Source organism: Dichotomopilus funicola (assembly GCF_033296635.1).
Source record: "Dichotomopilus funicola strain CBS 141.50 unplaced genomic scaffold C8A04scaffold_85, whole genome shotgun sequence".
NCBI classification, from domain to species: domain Eukaryota; kingdom Fungi; phylum Ascomycota; class Sordariomycetes; order Sordariales; family Chaetomiaceae; genus Dichotomopilus; species Dichotomopilus funicola.
In genome coordinates this window covers 54624-80344 of record NW_026944106.1, presented here as the reverse complement: position 1 = coordinate 80344, position 25721 = coordinate 54624, and the positions used below count along the sequence as shown (strand labels likewise).

General features: G+C 54.9%; 7 protein-coding genes across 7 annotated transcripts; 5 read left to right on the top strand and 2 right to left on the bottom strand.

Annotated features, from left to right (window-relative positions):
* Window positions 1–345: 345 nt before the first annotated feature.
* C8A04DRAFT_32309 (general substrate transporter) lies at window positions 346–2197 on the bottom strand (the record flags this gene model as incomplete). Its single annotated transcript, XM_062782050.1, has 3 exons — window positions 346–1575; window positions 1685–2016; window positions 2110–2197. 3 exons carry the CDS (start codon window positions 2195–2197, stop codon window positions 346–348), a joined length of 1650 nt encoding a protein of 549 aa, XP_062633554.1.
* A 1962-nt stretch (window positions 2198–4159) lies between these two features.
* On the top strand, window positions 4160–4985 carry C8A04DRAFT_40120 (epimerase/ hydratase; the record flags this gene model as incomplete). The annotated part of the gene is made up of 3 exons (XM_062784832.1): window positions 4160–4403; window positions 4469–4748; window positions 4820–4985. The coding sequence occupies 3 exons, from the start codon at window positions 4160–4162 to the stop codon at window positions 4983–4985; spliced, it is 690 nt and encodes a 229-aa protein (XP_062633553.1).
* Window positions 4986–7024: 2039 nt separating this feature from the next.
* On the top strand, window positions 7025–8055 carry C8A04DRAFT_40119 (Alpha/Beta hydrolase protein; the record flags this gene model as incomplete). The annotated part of the gene is made up of 3 exons (XM_062784831.1): window positions 7025–7186; window positions 7265–7378; window positions 7447–8055. 3 exons carry the CDS (start codon window positions 7025–7027, stop codon window positions 8053–8055), a joined length of 885 nt encoding a protein of 294 aa, XP_062633552.1.
* Window positions 8056–9018: 963 nt separating this feature from the next.
* Window positions 9019–10847, bottom strand: C8A04DRAFT_32306 (uncharacterized protein; the record flags this gene model as incomplete). The annotated part of the gene is made up of 5 exons (XM_062782049.1): window positions 9019–9180; window positions 9273–9331; window positions 9414–9849; window positions 9955–10588; window positions 10684–10847. 5 exons carry the CDS (start codon window positions 10845–10847, stop codon window positions 9019–9021), a joined length of 1455 nt encoding a protein of 484 aa, XP_062633551.1.
* A 1116-nt stretch (window positions 10848–11963) lies between these two features.
* On the top strand, window positions 11964–13067 carry C8A04DRAFT_15189 (uncharacterized protein; the record flags this gene model as incomplete). The annotated part of the gene is made up of 2 exons (XM_062778386.1): window positions 11964–12239; window positions 12306–13067. 2 exons carry the CDS (start codon window positions 11964–11966, stop codon window positions 13065–13067), a joined length of 1038 nt encoding a protein of 345 aa, XP_062633550.1.
* A 989-nt stretch (window positions 13068–14056) lies between these two features.
* C8A04DRAFT_40117 (uncharacterized protein) lies at window positions 14057–18184 on the top strand (the record flags this gene model as incomplete). Its single annotated transcript, XM_062784830.1, has 5 exons — window positions 14057–14151; window positions 14201–14777; window positions 14832–14979; window positions 15034–16346; window positions 16520–18184. 5 exons carry the CDS (start codon window positions 14057–14059, stop codon window positions 18182–18184), a joined length of 3798 nt encoding a protein of 1265 aa, XP_062633549.1.
* A 1304-nt stretch (window positions 18185–19488) lies between these two features.
* C8A04DRAFT_15167 (uncharacterized protein) lies at window positions 19489–21087 on the top strand (the record flags this gene model as incomplete). Its single annotated transcript, XM_062778381.1, has 3 exons — window positions 19489–20409; window positions 20605–20827; window positions 20897–21087. 3 exons carry the CDS (start codon window positions 19489–19491, stop codon window positions 21085–21087), a joined length of 1335 nt encoding a protein of 444 aa, XP_062633548.1.
* Window positions 21088–25721: the final 4634 nt, after the last annotated feature.

Below are 25721 nucleotides of genomic sequence, written 5' to 3'. Positions count from 1 at the left end.
TAAACTTGTGTCGTACGAACTCCGATAAACTCTTAGGTCAGCGGTGACTCAGCGTAGCCGACTGTAAAACATATCCAGCGTGCTTCACGGTCACGCGGATAAGGTCTAAGGCACAGGAAAGGAAAGCGTGAAGTTTGGAAGTAGAGAAAGAGGAAAAGATAACATTTAGCCGGACAGCGGTGTATTTTCAGCACCGGTATGCCCTCCGCCCAACAACCGGTCTACACATGTATGATTCTCTCCCAAAGTCAGCAATGCATCTTGCATCCCGGGTATCATCTCCCCTCAACAATTGTTAACTAGCACCTTTTCATACGATTCAACCCCCAACCCCCCCCAAAACATTTACCCCCGGAACTCATCATGCCGAGCATCGCTGTTCCCACTCCCCGATCCCTCCTCGCCAGACCTCTTCTCCGACGGCACCGCAGCAGCTGGCTGCTGCGGCCGCACATGCCTCAAGTGCTCCTCCGTCTGCTCATAATCCACCAGCAGCTCCCCATTCTTCCCATACCACCTCGGCTCCTTCCTCGCCTGGTGCACCACCGTAAACACCCCCTTCCAGCCCGCGTCAACCTTGTGGAAGATGGTATCCATCTCCTCCAACGAGCGGTAGGCCGTCTCCGGGTAGAAGAAGTAGACACACGGCACCATAAACGCATTGATAGCCGCAAAGATGATGTAAGTCTGGTATCCGATGGTGTTGAACGCCACAGGGGTGATCATGACAACGAGGAAGTTAAAGATCCAGTTGGCACTGGTCGAGAGCGCGTTGGCAGGCGCGCGGATCCGCAGGGGGACGATCTCGGCCGGGTACAGCCAGGTCATGCCCAGCCAGCCGACGGCAAAGAAAGTGTTGAAGACGAAGAGGAAGACGATGCCCGCGATCTGGAAGCCTTGCTCTTTGCGCGAGTTGACGCCCGCTAGGATAGCCATGGTCGCGGCTTGGCCGATGCCACCGAAGAGCATGAGGTTGCGGCGGCCGACGCGCTCGACGAGGAAGACAGCTGGCCAGGAGGCGATGAAGTATTCTGTGCCGTTTAGCGCGGCGAGCAGGCGGGACATGAAGTCGGTCATGCCGAGGCCGTGGTAGATGACAGCCGCGTAGTAGGTGATGAGGTTGATACCGGAGATCTGTTGGAAGACCTGGTTGAAGTAGGCGAGGAGGGTCCGGTGCAGGTTGCGGTTCTTGTCCATGGTGAATAGTTCAGCGAACGTGCCCTTGGACATCTCCAGCACGGTTTCCTTGATGGCGAGGAACTCGTTTTCGACCACGTGGTCGCTTGGTTCCTTGTCCTCGAGCGCGGCGATGACTTCCTTGGCCTCGTCCTCGCGGCCGCGTAGGATAAGCCAGCGGGGCGACTCGGGCAGGAAGGGAATGAAGATCAGGATGATAATGCAGAAGAAAACCTGGAAAGCTAGCGGGAAACGCCACGCCACCGAGGTCGGGGCGAAGGACAGCGCCAAGTCGATCCAGTAACTGATCATGATACCGCAGGTAATGAGGGCACCCTCAATCATGACCATCTTTCCGCGTTTGTGGGCTTTCGATGTTTCTGACTGCCATGTCGGTACCTATCGATAAAAAATCACATGTCAGTATTCATCCCATGTTTCTCGGACCGGATCCATTTTGCGATGAACCTCCGATGAATGTACATCGTTCGGACGGAAGGCTGCTTACTGTCGAAGTATTCCCGCCATTACCTAACCCGGTAATGATTCGTCCAATAATAAACTGCTCGAGTGTCGTGGAACTCGCCTGGAGGATGGCGCCGATGATCATGATAGAAGTACCGAGCATGATAACACGCTTGCGACCGAGAGGGTTTCCGATGAAGATGGTGATGACGGCGCCGAAAAAGCACCCGAGATTGTACGAAGCTACCGCAATTCCCTGGTACGTCGATCGGGAGGAGGACTCGGCGGACGTGATCCCTTCAGCTTCGGGGTTGATCATTGGGAACGCGTTCAAGAACATCGGGAGTGTGAGGATCCCGCCCATGACACCCTGGTCTGCGGTACGACGTGATGTTAGCGACTCTCTGCAGTTTGCATATCAAAAATCTCCCCGCTTCGCTATCGAGACAATCCCAAGAGGAGTCTTACCATAACCGAATAACAAAAAGTCGCATCCTGCAATGATGCCCACCGCCATGTTAAGGGCCTGGCCCTTGAGCCCGAGGAACTTCTTCATGATGGCCGGTTGCTGTCCTGCTCGTGAACCGCCTGCGGGAGTGAGTTGTCGACCGCTCAATGGGTCAAACCGTTCGCATGAATATTGAGCAAGTAAGACGGTCCGGGAATGAGGCGGAACGCCCGGCTTTAAATATCCTTGGCCCTCCTGCAGGCTTTTTTTACTCTGTTAATCCTAGCCGTTGAAGTCGGAGGACGTGAGACATGCATTAGGCAATTCGATCCTTGGGATCCTGGTTTGGCCACACAAACGCCTTCGGGATGCCAGGAAACGCTGGGATCGCCGATGCGGCTTCCCACAGGCGACGGATTTCGACACGAAGTCGGACCGGTCTTCGCACATGGCTTGTGGGGATTTGGTCGCACCCGCAGGCCACACGCGAAGCGTCTCCAGATTTTCTGCGTGGTGTTGGTGCCACCTGGAGCCGGGGTGAGACCGGGGAAAATCAGGGTCTGGAATGGGGAAAACATGGAGAACTTCATGGGTGATGATCCACTATAAAGTCCACGGAATCCCTTCTCGCAGGGTTAAAATCGCTGCAGTTTTGTCCGTATTGTGCCTACCGAGCCGAATTGGTTCTCGTTATCCCAATCCGCTAGGATGCATTCCTCAAGCCGGCGCTGCCGTGCCGGCCGGAAAGCCGGAGTGTGTTAATGGTTGTCAAAGTTGCCAGTGGTTTTGTCAATGGCAAGAATGGCCATCAAAAAGCTGTCGACAAAGGATGTGACCTTTGCAGCCAAGTGGGGAACCATGACGAATGCCCAGCGATCGGCAACCACTTTCCCCACAGTGTCGCACTGGCTTGGACGGGTTACCTCATTAGGCAATCCGACGCGGCAACTTTGTGGCGTTGATGAAGCCCGCACACCAAAAATGCATGCCGAGGATGTAGTTTGCTTCGAATCTATGAGAGTATGGAATGTGCTGGGTCAAGGAGCTTGGATTCCCCTGAATAATGATTGAAATCCGGGACATACAAGGTAAATAGGCCCCTTGTCCGTCAGGAGTTTGGGGCAAAGCTCGGCCGCTCGCGACATCGTCAAGGCCGACTCCGACGAGCAGCGAAACTCTGAAACCACCTAGCACAGGTACGGTATGTACAACGTACAAGGCCAACTTAGCTTCAAAAGTTCACCCAAGGCAGTTCCAAAAAACTTAGCAAAGACTCGATCGATGACTCTTTCTGTGTGTCGGATATCTCCCGGCACCGCCGTTGGCAATACGCATGGCAAAATCATCTACCCCTTGGATGGTAGGGATTAATACCAAGGGCAATGGCTCCTTCAGCGTATGCCGGTCCTCTGCTACCTCTGTTAGTTAGGCCAAACAACCTCATCTCAAAGTTCCTCGTGATGAGCCAACCATATGTTTCTATCAAGCGGGATTAATTGTACCGCGGGAGTGTGCAAAGGCTAGAACACCGGCTGCCGTCCATTGACTCAGAGGTTGAAAGGAGGAAAACATCATCAGGTCTCCAGGTATCGACCTTGTTAACGCGCGCAGCCCTCTATTTTTAGTTCATGTCCTTAGGTACTTTTTTGCGCGTTTCTCCGCAGGGACTCATGAGTTATACCGATAAGATAAGGAAACCTGCCGCACAACCATTTAAATATCCTACGTCCTAGTATCCTCTTCCATTGGATCGTTATTCCTCAACGGCACACGAGATGGGTGATACTGATCGAGCCGCTGATGATAGATTGGCGTTATTTTGTTTCGTTGTTAGTCGGCATCCATATTTGGCCGAGCTGACCTCGCTTGCCCTCTGGGCCTTTGTTACAGCATCACGAATTACAAATCGTCTCGCTTGCTTAACAATCGGTTGCTGAAGGCTGCGATGTAGTTACGCAAACCGCGATTAGATATAATTACCTATTTTAATATTCTTGTCCTTGCAGACGTTGAGCCGAGTTCACAAGATTCTCCCTCTCTTTTACTGTGAATACCGGCAACTAGCTCGAAATGGCGGGGCCCGGGCAAAAAGTGCTCTTCATTCTTGGAGGTGGACCACGTATTGGCCATGCTGTGGCCAAGAAGTTCCTGAGTCAAGGATACAAAGTGGCCATAGGGAGACGCAACACCGACAAGACGGATGTTGATGGTGCCCTTCCTGTGCATGTCGATGTCACCAAGCCCGAGACAATCGAAGCAGCGTTCCAGGAGGTTGAGTCGAAACTTGGAGTTCCAAACGCGGTTGTCTACAACGGTAAATGACAACCTAATCCCTCTTAAATCCACTTGAAGACTGACCTTAGGCTGTTCAACAACCAGCTGCTGCCCTGACCTTCCCTCCAGACAAGGATCCGTTCGCTGTGGACCCAGCCGCCTTCTCACGCGATCTCGAAATCAACGTAGGTGGTGCGTACGCCGCCCTGCATCATGCGACTCGCCTCGCCCGGCGCCACAACAATCCCCCCCTGGTATACATCGCAACGGGCAATGTTACTCCCTTCCAGGCTCACCCCCTCGCCGTTACCCTCGGCCCTGGCAAGTCCGCGCTAGCTCACCTCATCTCGGTCGGGACTATCGCGTATGATGCCAAGGAGTTCAGGTAAGAAGCCCGTGTTACTTTATCTCTCAACTTTTGATGTGACAGGGGCTAAGTGTCCGGCCTTGGTGCAGGCTCTATTTTGCTTCTCAGGTTACCGATGAGGGTGGCCCGGTGCCTTATCCCCAGGTGAGCGGTGAGGCGCATGGAGAGGCTTATTGGAAGCTCATGAACGAGGAGGGACACGATTGGGATGTGAGATTTAGTGTAGCCTCTGATGGGTCGCCGAGGTTTGCCTAGCTTCGCTTGTTGAAGAAGTTCGTAGTGATCCACTTAAAAGTGCAGTCGAAATCTTGTCCCAAAAGTGCCGCTAATGGTGGATAAAAAGGCCCGTTTAGGGGTAACTTGTGTCGTGTAGAGAGACAATCACCTCTAACTTGTCCAAGTTCGCTCTTGGGGCTGTTCATTCCGTCTCAAGAGGAGCTCAGGCGCAGCGTAGTTTGGCAACGAGGGCAGTTGTTCCCTTGGGTTCAACGGGGAGTGAGGTGCCAGGAACTGGAAGCCCGGCTACGCTCCATGCAACCTACCTTACCTGAAAGCCTGCACCCCCAGAATCGCATGCCCTGTTGTGGGTCGCAACTACCATTTCAACGATAATGGGCAAGGCAACAGTGGAATAACACCAGGTAGGCAACGGCAAGTCCGAAGGACTAGACTCAAGGGCTAAGTTCCCAAAAGCTAAATCGGCAAGAACCAACTGGCCGCTGTTCCCCCCTTTTGTCCTTGTCATGGTTCAAATCTGTCTTCGCTCCCTTGGCTTCCGATCCTCCGATTCCGCTTCCACGAGGTACCGCTGGATCAGCCGACTCAACTGATTCCCGTATGTGGGGAGTCAAAGTGCGACGATGGATGAATCGTGCCCAGCGGGTATGGTGGTAGTTTAGGCGCCGCGGATCCAAGTTTCACGTTCCTTGTGTTTTCTCTCCCGGGTATACTTCAAGGTGATTGATTGCTTTATACGTGTCACATTTGAAGGGACGGTGTCTTTCGTGGCCTTTGCCATCGCCTTGCTCAGTGGGAATAGGCCGTTGAGTGGGAATAGGGAACTGATGAGACGAAACTGCCGTAGTCAAAAGTCGCAACATCCGTCGATGCTGTAAATAGCTGGGTTTAGCGAGGAAGCGGCAGTTTATGTTGGAGGCCACGGCAGAAGAACGAGGCAGTCAAGGTTCTCCGGCGGAGGTGAAGTACTCTTACGTCTCCAGCATATGACTAGCGTCCATACGAGCATTTTTCAAGCTGATCGTGGGGCTTCCAGGTGAGTTGTGCGGAACAAAGTTACGCCAAGTACGATGGAGACGAACCAAGATCAGCGACACAGAACTGTAATCCCACCAATCGAGGAGAATACGGATCACTGCCCGAACAAACCTCCGACCCCTTTTACGCGAGCGTCGTGTTGAGAAGCGTTGTTTTTCCAGGAATAGAAGAAAAGAAGCAAAGGCAACCCAAGTGAAAGGACCCTTCCCTTTACATTTCGGTATTCGGTCTCGGCAAAGGTGATAACACTTCCAGATGACCAAGTTATTGAACATCGTAAGTCCGTAAGAGGGTGCATTTAAGGTTGCCAAGCACGAAGCGGTCGCTTGAAAAAACTATGGAACGCGAATTCCGGGGTACTCCATTGATCGAGATACCCTCGCCGCCCTACCAGCGTCCACGGGGAGCGTCATAAACGAGCCGCTGCTACAGCGCTTGGCTAGTGGTACCACCAAGGCGGGGAAGACGCGTCGGGAAGAAGCCTCGGCTTCTAGCGTCGAACAATGCAGTCGCATGTTTTAAGGCACCGACCAGCATTAGGTATTGTTAACGGAAATTCGAGAGTTCCCGCGGTTCGATGCCGAGAAAGGTGGGCTGGTTCAATTAAATTGTGCTGGCTGGGTCCGGCTTCCTGGGCCTGCACCCCTTACCCGTTATAGCACGGAGCCGGATCATCACAGCCCCTTTCATCCAACGTCCCGCCCAAATGGCAGGCCCCGACTGGTTCAGCTCTCAGTACCGAACGCGTTGATCCTCGACACCACCATGTCGGGCCATCGCCAACCTGACGACCAGAAACCGAGTTTCTGCCGCTCCGCCCACCCGACCAGGTCTACGTCAGCGGAGTCAATTGAGCAGGTCCTGCCCCCGGAATAGGGCAAGTCTTAAGTCAATGCTTAAAGTACTTAAAGATCGATGAGATCCCCTGGACGGACATTCGGAACAACCACCACCAAGGGAGCCAGTGACAAAGCACCCAACACCATAACACCAGATCTCCAAGCCGACCAACTTTCACGATGCGTCTCCTCACCGCTCTCACGACCCTCGCCAGCTTTGGCGGCCTCGCCTCCGCCGCGTCTCTGGCGCAGGTGCAGGACTTTGGCCAGAACCCGACCAGCATCCAGATGTACATCTATGTTCCCGACAAGGTCGCGGCGAATCCCGCTATCATTGTCGCTGTAAGTTCGCTGATCCCAGCGGAGTATTTCCGAGTGATATTGAGGGCCGTGTTCCAAATACTTACGATCTTACACCAGTTGCACCCATGTGGCGGCTCTGCCCAGGGCTGGTACTCCGGCACCAAGCTCCCGTCGTATGCCGACCAGCTCGGCTTCATTCTCATCTACCCCGGAACGACCCACATGAGCAACGTAAGCCCACCCCTTCCCACGTATTTAGATCCCATCATCCCTGAGGCTAAGGATTAACACGCTTCCAGTGCTGGGATGTCCAAAACCCGGCCAGTCTCACGCACGGCGGTGGCGGTGACGCAGGCGGCATCATCAGCATGGTGCAATACACGCTCGACAAGTACAGCGGCGATGCCAGCAAAGTCTTCGTCATGGGCGGCTCCTCAGGCGCGATGATGACCAACGTCATGGCGGGTTCGTACCCGGATGTGTTCGCGGCCGGCGCGGCCTTCTCCGGCGTCGCACACGCCTGCTTCGCCGGCGCCGAGTCGGCCACGCCCATGTCGCAGAACCAAACCTGCGCGCAGGGCAAGATCCAGCACACCGCGACGGAATGGGGCAACTATGTGCGCAACTCGTACCCCGGCTACGACGGCCCTCGCCCGCGCATGCAGATCTTCCACGGCAACGCCGACAATCTGGTCTACCCCGAATGCGCGCACCAGGCGCTGTCGCAGTGGGCCGATGTGTTTGGTCTGCAGCTGACCGCGAAGAACGCCAACGTGCCGTCGAACGGGTACACGCAGGAGGTGTATGGCGATGGAACGCAGCTTCAGGGCTTCTTCGGCGATGGTGTTGGGCACATCGCGCCGGTCAACGAGCCGGTCATTCTCAAGTTCTTTGGTCTGACCTCTTAAGCGGGGTGGTTGATGTATGTACATAGGCGCTGGATTGGGAGACACTAACACAAAATCCACCGTCTGGTCGATGGTTATGTGTAGAAGACAGGCAGGTTTTGATATGAATTATGATATCAACCAACGATGCTTGTCTACCGTCCTTATTTCCCTCGGTTTGCACCCAATATAGATAACGACGATGTCAAGGCACGACTGATCCGATGCTTTAGCCATATCCTAAACCTAATTGTAAAGGCCTTTCTTTTCGGCGAGGATACCGATGCTTTCGAGATCCGGTCTGACTTTTATGGATACCCTTGGTCAGTACAAAGAGGGCCTCGACCTTGGCAGTGCCTCGGCATAGTTACCTCGTCAAGGTTACCTGACCACTGACGATTGGATGCTGGTGAATGATGCTCAATACGTTCTTGAACCGATTTATAACCTCACGATGAGAATATAGGGCCCCCCGAATCTGACATATTTCAGGCAGTACCGCCAGGGCCCTGAGGAGCAACCCGAGTCCGTGCTACGGGACTTCTTGCCGCTGCGGAGATCGCCCCAGTGGTCTTTTGATGACCTTGGGCGGCAGTCAATACCACGGCTTTCCGCTGAGGACTCGGACCCGCGCTGCTTGCAGGGCTTGAGGCCAACGGCGAAGCCGCGCGGACACCGCCAGGTTTTCCTCGGACCGGGACCGACGATTGAACACCCCCCTTCGCGTCACGGCTTTGCGGCGGCCTGTTGTTTACCACGACAGGACCCGTGACTTTCCGGGTCGGGCCCGTCGGGGTGTGCCCCTGTTCTTGCGGGATGATGAGCTTCAACGGCGTGCCACGACTCAGACTGGGAACTCCGCCGGCGTGTCCAACGGCAGCTACGGCACGACTGTTTCTGGAATGAGGGGCAACGGGATGTGCTGGCCGTGCGGGGGCTTTCGGGCCACAACCATTATTTGTAGTATTAGTGCCGCCTCTGCTGTTAACACGAGCAGTCTCGGGGGTCTTCCTGCCAGGCGAGCAGGGAAGGCTGGCCGTGCTTCTCGAGGGTGAACTGGAACCGTGCCTGGAGCCAGGAGAAGGGCCACCGCCAACTCTGCCAATTGGAAAGGTCTTGGGGATGACGAGCGGAAAACAGGCGCAGCTTGGAGGCCTCTTGTTAGCTAGCCATCCCAGCAACCGCACGTGTTTCTGGGAAGCTTGGGAGGCCTTTTTTCTAAAAGCCCCCCCGGCTACCGCGGTGTAACCAACCGGAGCCGCCCAGTCCCCAATAATGTCTAGGGGGAACTTGAAATCTGTTTCGAACCTGTTAGACTTTAGTTCTGGGGTGGGGGTAGCTCTGCGCTAGTTATTGCGTCGGCCAACTAGTGAACTTACCGCGTTTGACGAAGCGTTCTACAGCCTTGGGGTTAACTAGCCTCGTCCGATTGTTCGAGTCGGTAATCAACAGCTGCGCAACCGGTACGTCGCCCGGGTTCGTTGGCAAGTAACACAAACTCGCGATGCCTCCCAAGACCCGGTCCTCCCACGTCCTCCCTGCCTCCCCTCGCGGGGTGCAACCGGCCGTCACTATCGGATCCTCTGTCTCGCGCAAGCATGCCGTATACTGTGGGGGTATGATGCTCACTGGGGTTAGCACTCTCGGCCCCCAGCCCCCCAGGAAGCCAACGAAACAATGGACAAGCTCGTGGATGGCCATGATGGCTTGGAAGGTCAAGGTGGTGCGGTAGACTTCGGCGCGTTTCGAATATTTTGGATGGCTATTTGGTGTGTTGAGATAGGCGGACCTGAGTTCGGCCAGGCTTTCGAGCATCTTGAGTTTTTTTTTTTTCGGGTTCTGTCAGCGCACTGCGGGAAAAGGGGGTTACCCACCGTCACGCCACGGGTGTGCGTGACGGGGATGGATGGACAGACTCACCTCCAACTTGATGACCATGCATCCCGCGCGCCAGGGCTCCCAGTCGCGCATCACTTCCTGAAGTTCCTGGCTGGTCAAGCTTCGCCCGGTTGCCCACGCTTGTTGGTTACATCTCGCCATGGAATCTGTCGCCCAGTCGGCTCGCGGAAACTCTGCATAGGCATAGTCCCCGTAATACTGTTCGTTGGCGAGATGCTGACTCAACACGACGGGCACGAAGTTCTGGCGGAGGTGGCCCACGAAGAAACTCACCCAGCCCCTCATCTCGCCGTCGGTCGGCCTCAGCTGGCTCGGCTGCCCCGGGCGGACCGGCGGAGCGGGTGGGTAGATTATGTCATGGGCCGGCGGCGTCCACCTCCACTGTTGCACGACATCGGCTCCGAGCTGGGCCAGGTTCTCGACAGCCGCCGAGCCTGGAGCCTCCAGCATGTCGAGAACGAGTTTGGTCACGGCGTGGACGACCCTCAGGAGGTCGTCGGACGTCTGGACCTCGGAAAGGCCGTCGTCTGACACAGTGCGGATCGACATGGAGGGCATGTCGTCGGCGGAGGGCTCATGGTATACGTTGGCAAAGTAATCGAATCCGGCGGCGCCGGCGCCGGCGGTGTTGGGACTGGCTTGGGTGGCGGTGGTGCTGTTGGTGGTGGTGGTGGTGGTGGTGGAAAAGGTAATTGGGAGAGAGCTCCTCGCGGGACACTCCGCTACAGGCCCCCACGTCGATATTTGCACGGAAGAGTAGCCGACTCCCTGATTGTGTGGAGTGTCCGGAGAAGGTTGATCGTGATGTTCAGGTGGGTTTCTTGGCTGCTTGGTGGTGTTGGCCGTCGTTCGCCTGGAGCGCTGGAGGAACTCTTGGAGGGGCCCTTGGAGGAAGTTTTGGAGTCCCTAGGCATTGTGTTGTTCAAAGTATCCGGGCAAGTGACTTGGGTGAGCTGGTGACTGGTCAGAGGCAAGGAGCAATGGGAAGGGGAGGACAATGCCAGCACTGTCCGGTGGCGGAATGGGGACGTGAGAAGCCAATCGGGAAGGTTGTGAAGATGCAAGACTGGTTTGAGGAGTTTGCTGGACAAAGCATCGACATGGAGCACATGGAGCGAGGATTTATATTATCTCTATCCACAGTCCCTCGGCCTTTCCCACCCTATCGACCTACGAAGAACTTGACCAAGCCGGGGGACCGGGGACGGGTCACGGGCTCCGCGCCGGCGGTCTCGACGATGGCAGATGGTAGATAGCATGCGGCCACATCCCAGACGGGCCAGCCGCGGCTCCAGACAGTCGAGACGGGCTCGATTCACGTCGGCCAGGCAGTGGCTCAGGACCAAACAGTTTGCAATAGTTGCAATAGAGGGCCCAAACAAGGTTGAGTGGCCCCCAACTCCCAGGTTGTCCACGATCGAGTTTGGTCCCGTTGTCACTTCAATAGTTGTGGACTGCTAAGAGCGGAACGTCGGCCGGCAGCCGGCAGCCGGCAGCCAGCCAGTGCCACCCGTCCGCCAGCCTCCTAGCCTCCCGGCCACCTGGCGCCGGGCCCGGGCCTGGGCTTCCAGCGGCTCGAGGTGGGCGGAGCCACGGAGCAGTAGGTAATTACCTAGGTACCTACGGCGGTCCCAAGGTCAAGCTGCGGCCGCCTTGGTTTCAGCTCAACCACGCCGCAAACACAAATGGGACGAGACGACGAGTAACGGGACGGCCCGGCCGGGCGGGGTTGACATGGGGCAGATTGACAGGGGCCGCGCACACGGGTTGTTGGTTCAGGTAGGCACCCGGTTTCAACTTCCGCCCACCAATGATGGCAAAGTTAAACGCCAACCGTTTGCAGCGTCACCTAATTAGCATGACCTCTTTCTCTTGGCTCCCTCGTCCCCCTTGCCCTCCCGAGTGACGAGTCCTCGCCGCAAATTATTATTATTATTATTATCGAGCCGCCGCCCGTCGTTCCAAGCTGCATCTTATTTCCATCTGAATCTCCCTTCCTCAAATTACAGCCCACTCCCCAGTCCCGCGATATGGCTAGCCTGGATTCCCTTCTCGACAAGCACCACCGCGACTTGGATCGCGCGGTCCAGAATGTCCTCGGCACGGGGCGGGCCTTGGACACATATGGCCAGATCGCCGACGGCCTGCCGCTCGCCAGTGTCGTCTACGACCACTACGGCCAGGGCAGATTCTACCTGGACCATCCCATTTCTCGCCATACGTCTCTCTGTCCTGGTGCCAGGGACACTGCGCAGGACTTCTTGTGCGAGTTTGCAGATCTCGGCATGCTGAACTTTGACGTCGAGGTAGGCTAGGGTTGGCTGATATCACGATCAAAACATAATCTAGTAAATCTACTGAATCCCGCCCAGCTTCTCCAGGCGTACCAGTCTACCTCGCCCGGCTCTCGCAGCTTCCACTGCCGTCTCATCGAGCTGGTCGCCGTCACCGTCCACAGGCTGGCCGTCCTCCTCTTCCAGCGAGACTACCGCCTTCACGACGACGTCTGCAAGACGACCGGCGGCGACCCGCTTTACACGATCGACCTGGTGACCTCGTGGGAGTCAGACCTGCAACTCCCGAACCTAGCGAGACGACAGCCGGGCCCGACCCTGTTCAGCCACCCGTGGTACAACGCTCGCAATCAGTATCCGGACGGGCTCGCCGACATCGTCGGCTACTGGGCCGAGAATACGCTGCTCGGCGGCGTCGTCCTCTTTGACCGGTCCGAGCCGTGCGGCAGCAGCTCCTCGGACGACGGGGAGCCGAACGTTTATCTTCACTCGGACCACGCCAAGGTCACTTTCAGGATCTGGCAGCTGCTGGACGAGCAGCAGCAAGCCTTGGTTGATTTCCTCGTCTCGCCCTCCGGGCCCTCCTCCCCAGCTACGACAGCAACAGACGGGCCTAGGACTCATAATGCTTCTTGCCCCTTTCCGTTGTTGGCGTCTGATAGGAACTTGAAGCGGTTTAACCCCGCGGCCGCCACGGTGCACAAAGTGTATAGAGACCTCTGGGAGCGGCCGCGGGGGGGCGGTTGGGAAGGGGGCCATTGTGTCCTTAGTCCGCTAGATTACCCGGAGCTTTTTCGATCACGGCCCACTCGGATAGTCAGACTCACTGGCAATGAATGACGGACAACGACGCTGGAAGATGGAGGAGCGCAAGTAAGAGGGGAGGAGGGATGAGGGATGAGGGAGCTGGGGGCTCGCATTGTTGTGAACTTGTGTCATCAATTCATTGTCGACTTTGATTCATTGCCTCTTTGATTGTCTGGGTAGTACAGTTCATTCTTGGTGCCAGCGTGGAATTGACCCCTCCCTCGTCCCATCTTCGTCCTGCATCCGTCCGCTCCCTCATCCCATCTTGCATCCCATCTGGCATCCCGTCTCGCCTCGCACAACAACTACCTACCCTTGGCCTTACGTCATATGCCATTGACGGTGTTGTGGATTTAACAACAGCCATCGTTGAAGCGAAGCCCCTGATGACCTTCCGAGCTGTAGTGTTGTACATACATACATGGAACGATTGAAGAAGGAATGCTCCTTCCGACTCACGACGATAGGCACGGTTTATCGCCGGTGTTCCTCCTTTTTTCGGCTGCCATGGATGGTTGTTGAACATTCCTTCTTTTTTGGCTGTCGTTAGGGCCCACCAACTCGCATAATTAATTAATCAATTCCACATCACCCTACCAAAATTCACATGCCTTTTTCCTGCTTCACACAATCGATTGCTATATCTTTCATCGGTCGCATTTACATTGTATGTTCGCCGTTAGTTAGGATGTACAATTCGTCCATTCGGCGTCTTTTTCACCCAATGAATTTATTAGCTCGGTGGAAAATGACAACGCCGCAATGGCTAGCATTGTACCGGGCAGGATGCCCCTACCTCTACTACCCCTGGATGAGGATACGAATTTCGTTGCAGTCGACTGCAGTGATCTGAAAAGCAACATATTCTTGCCTTGTAAGCCGATTGGGTTGCTGTCCTGATATGTCAGCTGACGTCCGACGAGCCACAGCCGCTCAACCCCTCTTTCTTCACTACGACACTCAGCCGCAATCTTCTAACGAAAACAACAGCTTTCCAAGAGTGGAAAACAGAACACGGAAGAATGGCATCTTCGCCAGGGACACAGGAAAAACACGGTCTTTTCCCACTCTATAGTCCAAAGAGTCACGGTCGCGGGGCGCAAGATATTTATGTCGAGTATGCTGCCTCGCCTATGTCTTCGGTGCACCTATTGACTCGTCTGTAGTATTGTGGCAATCCACGGTCTTGGCGGAGACGCTTTCAAAACATGGACCGATCATGGCGGCCATCTCTGGCTGCGGGACTCACTGCCGCAGCACATCCCCCAAGCCCGGATCATGACATATGGATACGACTCCGCTGTGGTTTTTGCAAAGTCGAAAATGGGGGTTAGCGACTTCGCCGCCGACCTGCTGAATCGACTTCGTCTTGCTCGTATGCAACGCCACGAACAGTCACGGCCCTTCATCGCCATCTGCCACAGCCTGGGCGGCGTGGTGTTCAAAGAGATGCTCATCCAGGCCACCCTTAACTCCGAGGAGCATGGGAACATTGCGCAGCATATCAAAGGCGTCGTATTCTTGGGTACTCCACATCGTGGCTCAAGATCAGCATCTCATGCCCAGTTGATATCACGCATCATCAACATGGCGAGTCTGGGCCGCGGTGTCCGCACTGAACTCCTCCGGACCTTGGAGATATCCTCTGGAGAGCTAGAGACCATCTCAAGGCATGCAGTCCAGCTCTTGAGCAAGTTTCCCATTGTATCCTTCTATGAGAGGAAACCCCTCGGACCGAGTCTGGTAGGTTCAGCCACAATTACCGTTCTGCCCCGCCTGGACTGAAGCGTGTGCCAGATAGTCGAGTCCTTTTCTGCAATTCTCGGCCTGCCCAACGAACGCTCCGTGCCCATCAATGCCGACCATCGGAAGATGGCTCGAGTCTCCCCTCGAAAGGAAAACCGGTATCTTCCCGTCTGGGCAGCGGTAAAGGAGCTAGCTGAAGGTTTGCACATATTCCCCCCCCCCCAATTCTGTGTGGCTTTTTGCTCACTCGTAGTTAAAGCTCCCGAACAACCTCAACCAAGTCCCGACATGGACTGGGGTTATTATGGCAACAGTGAGCTTCTCGGTCGACTCTTCTGCGTCGACTACACAAATGCACAGTTGCGTTCCGCTCAGGCCCACGAGGGGACCTGCGACTGGATATTCCATGATCCCACCTATCTCTCGTGGGTAAACTCCATGGGCTCACGAATTCTCTTATTCTCCGGGGGTCCCGGCACGGGAAAGAGCGTCATGACGCGATTCCTCGTCGAGACTGTGTTATCGGGCAGCGACCAGTCTGGGTTTGCCTTGGGCTACCAGGGCATTAGCTTCTTTTGTTCATACCTGGATGTCCTCCAAACTGGCGCGGAAACAGTCCTTCGGTCGCTCCTTCACCAACTGCTTCAAGTCAACCCTCGCGCTGAAGCCCTAGTCAAGAACCGGCTTCAAAGGCGGACCCCATACGGTTTGTCCTACTCTTTCGACAAAGAGCGTCTTTGGGGCGCCCTCCGAGAAGTGCTTGCTATGGACACTATGGGTCGCACTTTTATTGCCATCGATGCCCTAGAAGAGTTAGGACCAACCGTAGCTGTCTCTATCCTCGGTGGGTTATGGGAGATCATGACATATCTGGCAAAAGAGCGACCGCGTCACCGGGTCCGCGTCTTCGCTTCGAGCCGGCATAACCCAACCTACGCCTCTACCGTTCCCTCTCTCAGCGTGTTGAGGGTTCCTCTACAAAAGGTTTCGCAGGGCATCAAAATCTATCTCCAAGATAATGTCGACCGGCTGGCGGCCACCAATACAGGGTTCAACGCCAGCGCCGACCAGGCCACTCGCTTCGAGATTGTGAATACCATCTCTGATCGGGCTAGTGGCATGTTCCTATGGGCTAGGATTGTCTGGGATGACTTTCGCCGGGGACTTCTTTGGAACGAGGACATCATCCGCCAGAGGTTGGCGAAGATTAACAAAGGATCTTCCAGCATCACCTCCGTGTACGACAAGCTCATGGACCAGATTGACCCGTCCGTACAGGACGAAGTCTGGCTCATACTTTCCATCCTTTCCATCGCAGCGCGGCCAATGAGAATGGATGAACTCGCAATCGTGCTCGGCTTGTCTCAGACAGATGGCCGGGTTGTTAGATCGACGGACCTGAGTCGTATCCAGGGTCTGGAGAACGTTATCGCGGAGAATCTCCCCGACATCACCACCTTTCACGATGATCACACTGTCTCGTTTTCCCATTTTTCGTTCGAGGAATATCTCCGCACTACTTGGAAACAGAAACACCCTGAAATACTCACCAAGGCAGAACGGGTGGTAGCGAGAACATGTCTGCAGTATGTCAAACTCCGGGATTTGCTCGAGGACGCGGCCGACGAGGCGACGGAAATGAAAGGTAATCCCCAGTTATGTGCAGGAGACAGCTCTCAGCGTCCTAGAATGCTACATGAGCTAACACGAACATCTAACTCATGATTACAGATCTGAAGATAAAATACCCGTTCTTGGCGTACTCGAGAGCGTATTTGTATCATCACCTACGCAAGATGCCCCCGGACGACTCGCTTTGGCTTCTCTTCGCTGACCTTGCCGGAAAATCCGGCCCGTTTTATTGCGGGCTGCTCGGGGATGAACTTGTCTGGATAATGACTGACAGATACTCTCGGACCAGCGGTTCCCCTCTGCTAGCAGTCCTTGACATCAATTCGGTTAAATTTCCCGTCATGGAAACACTGATCCGTAATTTTGCGGCCCATGGGTATGACATGAATGAGTTCTGGCAGGGACCAAGTAACGAGGGCGGCCCTCTCTATCGGTGTTGCTGGGCGCTCAGTGCTTGGCCAGCATTTGGTGACATAGCCATCTTGTTGTTGAGACTCGGGGCGGATCCCCGGCTCCCCAGGGGCAAGTTCAAGTCGGGCCTCGAGTATGTTGTGGAAGCAGGGAGATGGGATGTTTTTGATGTCATGGTCAGCCACCCGAGGTTCGATGCCGCCCAGCAGGACGGCCGAGGCCGGTGTCTAGTGCACTACCTAGTCGGCCATGCCACCTCTGAGAGACTCGAGCGACTCCTAGAGGACGTCTCGGTCGATCCCAACATTCAAGACAGCGCTGGCGATACTCCCATACACCTGGCTGCCTCGGCTGGGAACACAGCCATGGTCCGGGCGCTCCTGAATGTGCCTGGGATCAGGCTCGACTTGACGGATAGTCACGGCCGAACCCCCCTCGGCATCACTACTTACTGGGGCATGCAGAGCACGGCACTATGCTTCCTCGAACACAGCCAAGCATTTCCAATCCCCGAAGAGGGCCAGCTGAGCGCTCTCTGCTTTGCCGCAAAACACGGCGACCGTGACTTATGTCTCCGACTTCTCGAGAAATGCCACTACGAACACCTGCATCTCCATGTCGACGCGTCCGGGAAAGGCATCCTTCATCTCACAGCCATGAATGACTGGAGCGACATCCTCCACCAATGTCTGAGGAAAGGCGATGCCAACCTCAACGTCAACCACATCGACCACTCCGGCGGCACCGCGCTACACGCAGCAGCGCGGCTAGGCAACACCGCGAGCTGCCGGGTCCTCGTAGAGCACGGGGCCAACTTACAACTCCAAGACCGGCTCGGCCGAACCGCGGCCCAAGTCGTGGCCGACGCGGGATTCCGGGATACGATCATGGTCTTGCTCCGAAGCGGTCGCGTAGACCCGAACCAGCGAGACCATCAGGGAAGGAATCTCGTACACTGGGCAGCCACCTTGGATTGTGTCGATGTGATGGAACTCGTTCTGGCCGCTCCGGGCGTTGAGTTGGCCCGTCATGACAGTAACGGGGCGATGCCTATTGATATCGCAAAGCGATGCATGTCAGCCAGGGTTGGGAAGTATCTGGGCCGGCAAATGCAGCGCCGCGGCATAGAGCTTCCCTATTGGTGCGTGGGATTCAGATGGGATATGCTGTACAACAGCCCGGAGGTGGAAGCCGAGGAAGAACGTGAATACAAAGGGGCGGAGCCATTTGGCTCAGGAGGCTGGCTCCCCAAACAGCAGAACGGTCTTGCGGAATGGACAGAGGTCCATAGGAAGTACCCGGAGGAGTTGTGGGGACTTTGCGTCGTTTCAAGTCAACGTCGGGAAAGGGACTCCGATTGAGGGAAGCTCCGACAACTGGAGACTGATGATATCAACCCCCGGAACACTTTGTGCTTCTGGACTCGGAGTGAATACTTCCCATCGGTGGAGTTTGATGTAGTGGTTGATTCGGCCGTTGGAAACACGGGGAGCGCCTGCGAGGTCTGTATCTCGATGTTCAAGTCCACTTGACAAAGGGATTTCAGAATCTCGGTCTAAAGCGGGGGGTATACCCTCGTAATGCTCACTTGACTGCGTATTCTAGATTATTCCCAGCGTTTTGATTGACGAGACATTGAACGGAAATACCATGCCCGGTTAGGCGGGCACAACCCACGGCCTACATCCGAGTGACCCGACGACAACCTGCCCTGGATTTAGACACCCAACGTTATCCTGAAGAGGACGGATGACTGAAACGACCAATACATGAAGGCGATCACTAATCACAGCAAGAAAGCCCTTGAAATAGCACGCGGATGGTGGTTACCCGACTGGGTTGTATCGTCCTAGGGGGTAGGGTTCCTTCCTGGGTCCAACATGGGAAGCGATTCCAGACGGCTTTGGTGTGAGGTTGTGCGTGGGCGAAATTTGTATCCTGATTAAGATCGGATCATCGGCTTCCCACATTCTGCAATTGGGGGTGGGTGGTTGTGCTTTGATAATTGATCAGGCGCTCAAGTTCATCCATGTATGTTGAATCCTTCACACTTCAGCCCCACTTATCTAGTGTTTTTCCGCCGTTTTCTTCGTCCTCAACAATACCCTAATCCTCCATTGCCCCAAACCCATCGACCCAACGGAGAAAACACACAATGCGTGTGACGAGGATGATGTTGGGGCGTGGCCGTCCTCAATTGCAGCAAACAAGGTCATTGGCTAGGCCCCTTTCAAACGCCGTCCTCATCCTCTCAGCTCGAAAGCGGGGAATGACGCATATGGCAAACAGCCAGACCTTCTCAGCTGCTATTACTACAAAAGGACGGTATAACGTCCGTCCTCGTCTTGCTTTCCCTGTTAGACTCCAACACGCCGCCCTCTTCTCCTCCTCTTCTTCCTCTCGACGTTTGTCCGGCGAGATCAAAACAGCGCAAATCAACAACGGTTCCCACCGTAGCAGTTACAACCTCCGGCAGCCAACCCCAGCCCAAGACAGCAACAGCAGCAACGATAACAGCGACATCAACAACACCAACAACATGAGCGACCACTCCGAACCCGAACAGGATTCCCCCTTCACCTTCAAAGCGCCAAAATGGATAACAGCCTCCCTCGGTCCCGCCAACTCTGCACCAGCACTCCCCGAAACCATCCCCGTCCTCGACATGACCGCCCTACGAGTCGAAGCATCCACCTCAGACGTAGGTCACCGGCGCGAATCAGGCCCCACCCTCCGCGACATCCTCCAAACCGCCGCGGCAAACGACACCGTCCCTCCCGAAACCACCTCCATCCTCGAAATCCGCGGGGACATGCCCTGCAACGAGGAATGGGAAATCCTAAGCCAACATTTCCCAGCAGTGCGGTACCTTTCCGTGGCGGCTGGGTTTGAGGAGCGGTGGACGGATGGGAAGTTCCCGCTGAATTGGCCGTTAGAGTTGTTGGTGGTTAGTGATGCGGGGGCGGAGAGGGTGGCGACGCCGGCGATTTTGGAGGGGAGGGTGAGGAATTTGGTGTTGTGTTATACGTGTGGGTTGAGGTTTGAGGGGCCGAGTACGAAGGAGTTGATGAAGGATGCGGAGAATATTGGGACGATTCCGAGGAGGAGGTCGGACGCATCTGCGGCGTCAAAGGCTGGGAACGAGAATGATGTGGACAAGGACGACGGTTCGCAAAACAGCGAGACCAAAGAAGGTGACGCCGCTGCTGAGACGCCCTCCTCCTCAGAAGAGGAAGAACAAGACGGCGGTATCAAAATCACTTCGGTCCCCCACGAATGGTCGAAATACCTCAACACCAAATACGAAGGCAAATCCATCAGCTTCCCGCGCGACCCACCCCCCGGCGCGCCCCCATCGCAAATGACCTCCCTCTCTGTCCTCGGCAACGACTGCCTCGAAACCTTTACGGCGATGGCCATGGCCCATCCCCACCTGCTGCACGGGTTGCAGTCTCTCACGCTCTACGCGGCTAGTCAGTGGGATTTGCTGCATGTGCCGACGGTGATTTTTCCAGCGGCGCTACAGAGCTTGGACGGGCTGAAGGAGTTGAAGTTGACCTTGGGGAGTGCGATGCATGCGAGGTTGGTTGGGATTACGGGAGGGGGGGCCAGTGAAGGGGAAGTAGAGTCAGAGGAGGAGGGACAGGAACAGGCGAAGAAGGAGGTGGAGGTGGAGGAAGTAGTACAGGAGAAGTCAGAAGAGAAAAGAGAAGAGAAGAAGGCCTCGGAAGAGGAAAAAGAAGAGGAAAACGAAGGGGAAGGGGAAGACGGAGAACTAGAGGTACCAGGAAACGGCAACTATTTACACTGGATGCTCCCACCCGGGCTGGAGAAACTGTCGATTCAGGGGCCCGTGTCCATGATTCCTCAGCTGAATGCCTTGGCCAATGCGTTTGAGTCGGCCGAGTTTCTGCCCAACCTGAAAAGCATCAGTCTGGTGTTGGATTTGCCAGAGAGCAAAGACCCCCTGGAGAATGATGACGGAGAAGACGAAGCGGAAAACAGTGCCAAAGACGAGGCGGAGGAGAGAGATGAGAAAAAGGAAGAGGAGAAGAGGCTTAAACGAGAAGAAGAGAAGGAGAAGCAATTTGCGGAACAGCTGGCCGAGGCCCACGCGGCGTGCAAGAAGGTGCTAGATGTGGCTGTGGCAAAGAGGGGTGCGGTGGTTGAGGGGCATGAGCAGCCGTGGTCAGAGCTGTTTCCGGCGTTGTTTAAGAAGGTGGATAAGAGGTGGTTGGAGTTGGATGGCGAGAAGAAAGAGTAAGGGAAGTTGTACCTGTATGTGTTGAGTGTAGGATATTGTCGGAAATAATTACCCAGCTCTAGCTTTTGTCTGTTTTGGCAATAATTAAATATAAATTATTCCTCTCATGACTAGTTCTGTTATGGAATCGCCGAATTTCAAGATGTCGGCGTTCTTCTCTTGCCTAAAAGTGTTTCTCCTCGACTTTGTCTCTACAAACGCCCAGACCAGCCATCACCACGACCTTCCTTCCCTCCCAACCTCAGACCACACCACCACCCACCCCTTATAAACCAGTGCCCGCGCAACACATTCCAACCGCCTCCCCATAACCGACACCGACCGAATGGCGCAGTGGGGGTGCCGTGGGCGTCCATCTGGTACACCACGAATGCCGACCTCCGGGGTTCGAACCCCGTGAACACCACCGAGCAAAATCCTCCCGTGGATTTTTGTAGTCCCCCGCCGAGCGGGGGGTGAGCTTTTTGATGTTTTTGAGGGTTGATTAATGTTTTTTTAGAAAAAGATATAAAGTTTTGGTGGCGAGGTTTGAGATGTGTGGATTTGGGAGTCTAATTGTGGTGAGTTTAACGGACGGATGTTCACTTTTTTGATGTCTTCTATCTTGCTGGTAAAGTATGATGCGTTTGCTGGTTCAATTAATAATATGGCGAGGCTCGCCATGACGTGCAGCTCAATAGTCCGAGCGACGAACGTCAAGGTCAACTTGGAATCTATGAAGCTTAACTTTATTAACGCACAAACGTTAAACTTGCCTCGAAATTGAGTAATTAACCCATAGAAATAAGAACACCGTGAGCTGTTTCACATCCCAAACTCTAATGGCCTTGCGTGACTTCATAAGTCAACCTCACAAAACTCCCAAACGCCCCAACTTGAAAATCCATGTATGCAGCGAGTCCGTCAACAGAGATGGATTGTATCAGACAAGTGGACGCTGTCTTGTTTGCCCCGACCGGCGGACCTTAAGCATCCACGGCCCGATTCCACATTACGTGGCCCGACCAGGCCGGTCACCATTAGCGAGAGACAAACCGCAGGCCAGATCGTATCTTCACTGGGCACGGGCACCTCTCTACCACCCACTTGGAACCAACTGCATAAAGACAGATTATACACCATCATTGCGCCAGGACGCCACGGTATGGTCATGACCCAGAAGTCGGCTTGACATGCCTTTCCTTCAATACCTGAGAGTGGAATTAAACACACCAATAGCCCCCAAACCCGTAATTAACCGACATCCTTTCAAACCCTCTCTCCCATCCCCCTTTCTCCCGTTTGCCCCATCATTGCGAACTCGCTTCTCACCTGCAAAGATACCGTCCCATCCGCTAGAACACGCTTCCTCGAAGCGAGCACGCAACGCAACGCAACGCAACGCAACGTACTGTGGTACACTTTTGGAGAACGGGCCGAAGGTGGTACTATGTAGGAAAAGGTGTCCCGTGTCTCGGGTGGCCTGCTGGTTGCGGTCATGAACTGGGAACCAACCACCCGTTGTTTGATGCCCGTTTGTTATCGGAGTCACCGTGCATTGCACTTAACTTGGCTCTTTCCCAGCCACTTAACCAACCCTAACCCTCCACCAACTCAACTGACCCCCCCTCAAGCCGTTGTCTCAACCACGTCAACCACACCTCTCCGGCTCGGTCAACACTCAACAGGCCATCTTCCTCAACCTATTTCTAGGTGTACCTGCAAGGTACCGGCTCCAGCTGGGGGTTGGCCTCGAGACGGCACCGGATACACTTCAAAGCTCTCTCAAACCCGACAGTGTACGGACGTATATAGTACAACCCATCGCCCCGAGGACAGGCCACGAAGTTGGGGAAGCCTCTGAAGGATAGGAACCGGCTGGAGTTAATACTCCAGCGATCGGTCTCTTCGGGATCATAGGTACCTCTAGAGTTAAACTTCTCCCGATAATATAGGGCTTATTTTTTGTACTAGTATATCCTCCTTTTTATTATAAACAAGGGCAGGGGGGAGGAAGAGAGCGGAGAAAAAGAGGGGGGGTAGAACATTGTAACCCGAGTCTAGCCACAACCTGCCAGACATTGTCAATCTCTTCCTCGCCACCATACAAGTACATCTTCCCCTTCTCGATAAACATTGTAGCCGGCTGGCGATCCACCTTAGGCCCGTCGCACTGCGCGTCGTACTCGTCACTAGGCGGCGATATCCATAGCTTGCAATCGCTTGCAAAGACGAGCTTCTCGTGAATTGGTGTGTTCGGTTGTAGTGCCGTGAGGTGAATCTCTCGGGGGTACCCGTGGGAGCCGGACCCTCGACGGGCATGGAAGCAACCGCGCCCACAAGGAGGACTAAGGCGGTGAGCTGCATGGCTACATTTTTTTTCTTCGGGGTTTGCAGAGGAAGAGCGGGAGGGTTGTAGGTTGGGAAGCTCGGAAGCTGTATAGATGTTTGAGATTTGGTTGAAGGTGCGTGTTGAGATCGTTGATGATGTTGTTGTTGATGTCGTGGATCCCAAGGTCGATGGGCATGTCTCGCGGCGTCGAGTGTTGTTACACTTTTATATAAACATTCCTGCCCAGGCAGCGCCCGCTCCCCAGGACCAGAGTCACCCCCGGATCGGGGAAGTTTAAGTCGGCACATCAGCAACGGCCCATCGCCTGTACGCTGTTCGTTCGTTGTCTGGAGTTCCAGTGGTAATTCTCCGGGCGATAAGACAACAACCTAAAACTGAGACACTGCGCTCGGGGCTAACCAGAACCCCTTCTGTGGAAGGACTGAGAGGCAGAAACAGAACCTGAGTCACATTCGTGAGCCTGGAACGCTCCGAGTAACGAAGGTAGGTAGCTCCTGAATCTACAGGATACTGAAGATAGCGGTTCAGGGTCGATGATGGCCTTGGCCTAGAAACTGAACGCAGTGTGGCCGTTATCCAAGCCCAACTTCTCTGCCGATCTTTAATCTCACAACTCGCTCTCTTCAATTGACCTCTGGTAAACTTTTAGCTAGGTACGGCTACTTAGTGAAGGCTGATGCCCTCCATTGTTGGTACTTCCACGGAGCAGACAGTGTCAAGGGCCCAGGCCTAGGGCCGTACTTAGTGTGCTCCAACGCTCTAGCCATGAGTATTGGGAATGGATCATGCCCGATGGCCTCGAGGGAGCGTGACCGAGTTGGCCCTCTTCTGAGACAGGCCCCGCGGGAGGGATCTTCGCCCGCCTCGGTGGCCGGGGGGCGCTTGCGATCCGGTTCCGCTCCAGGGCCGATCCGGGAGTAGACTGTAGTGTAGTGTAGAGCTCGACGTGCACGCACCTAAAGGCGCACATCAAGAGGGAGGGGACATCAGGATATAAGGAGGCCTAGCCGAGGTCTGCCCTTGTGTAGTTCTCTTTCTACAAGCTTTCTCGATAACACAATAGAACGCCTATTTGCACCCCCGCCATAGTTAGGGCCAGTTCCTCACAGACAGGGCCTAAGAACTAACTAGCTCTTCGCCCCCCGGCTCTACCCCAACTTGCCTATTTTTTTGCACTGAAAAACATGTCGATCGGACCTAGATAACCATGACCAATCAGGGCCTTAGTCATGGTATGTAATTGATAAAAATTACGTGGTCTCGTGTCAAGTGATTGTGTTCGTAGTGCCAGCTAAACTTGGGAATTCGTATTTCCGTTTCAGGAAACATTGTCTATCGAGGGTTGCTAACCGTTGCTGACGGCAGAAGACATAATCTAGAGTCCGCCTGGCTAGACCTAGAGGAGTTGGGGAAATCGTCAGATCGTGGTGGGGTTCTGGGCGGAGTTTTGGAGTTGGGATGTTGGGGTCGTTGAGGCGTGGGGGTCAAGTTACAAGCCGCAACGATGCCCCTGGCAGTTGGCACCCGGCCGGCAACAGCTCTCAAATAACGCCACCAGTCAACACCAAATTTTCATCGTGGCTCCCCACGATATTTTCGGTTTGCTTGCGCGCACTTATCCCATTGCCAAGGAAGTGTTCCCAATCCGAGGAACTTTGTCCCCTGCCGGTGCTGAGAAACCCACACTGCAACTCCATCGCGACAATTACCCGTCCAACCAAGATTAGCCGGATTCACAGGGGGCAAACCCACCTCGTTTCCTTTGGGCGAAGAGACCGAAAGTGAAAACAAAAAATAGAGACGCGAAAGGGTCAGACCTCACTGCTTGCCGGAGAGATGATGGAATCCGCCAAGCGAAGAACCAATATTGCGCTTCCTCCGCTTTTGAGAAGACCAAGCAAATGCGAAGCGAACAACACCAACAAGCAGCATTTTGGACGATTTCGTGTCTCTTTTCGGTCGAAAGGGTGCAGTGGGATTCGGAAAGGGGGGCAGGGATTCGTCAGCAGAGTGCGATACGCAGGCCCACTGGACCAGACCCCGAGCGGGAAAAGCTCACGGCAGACCAAAACGAGGGGCGCAAAGGCGCAAAGCGAGGCAGAGGAGAGCGACGGTAGGTGGGGCCTGGAGAGGGCACTTTGCCGCAGTGCCGCGATGCCGTGGATGCCGTGGATGCCGCGAACCCGCGATGGCCGGTCCGTCTCCGGCGTTATTTTTCTCGCGCGCCCGCATGGCTTTGCGTTTATTTTCCAAAGGATTGGATTTCCGTTTTGGGAGGGTGGGTTGTGGCTTGTCTGGTTGA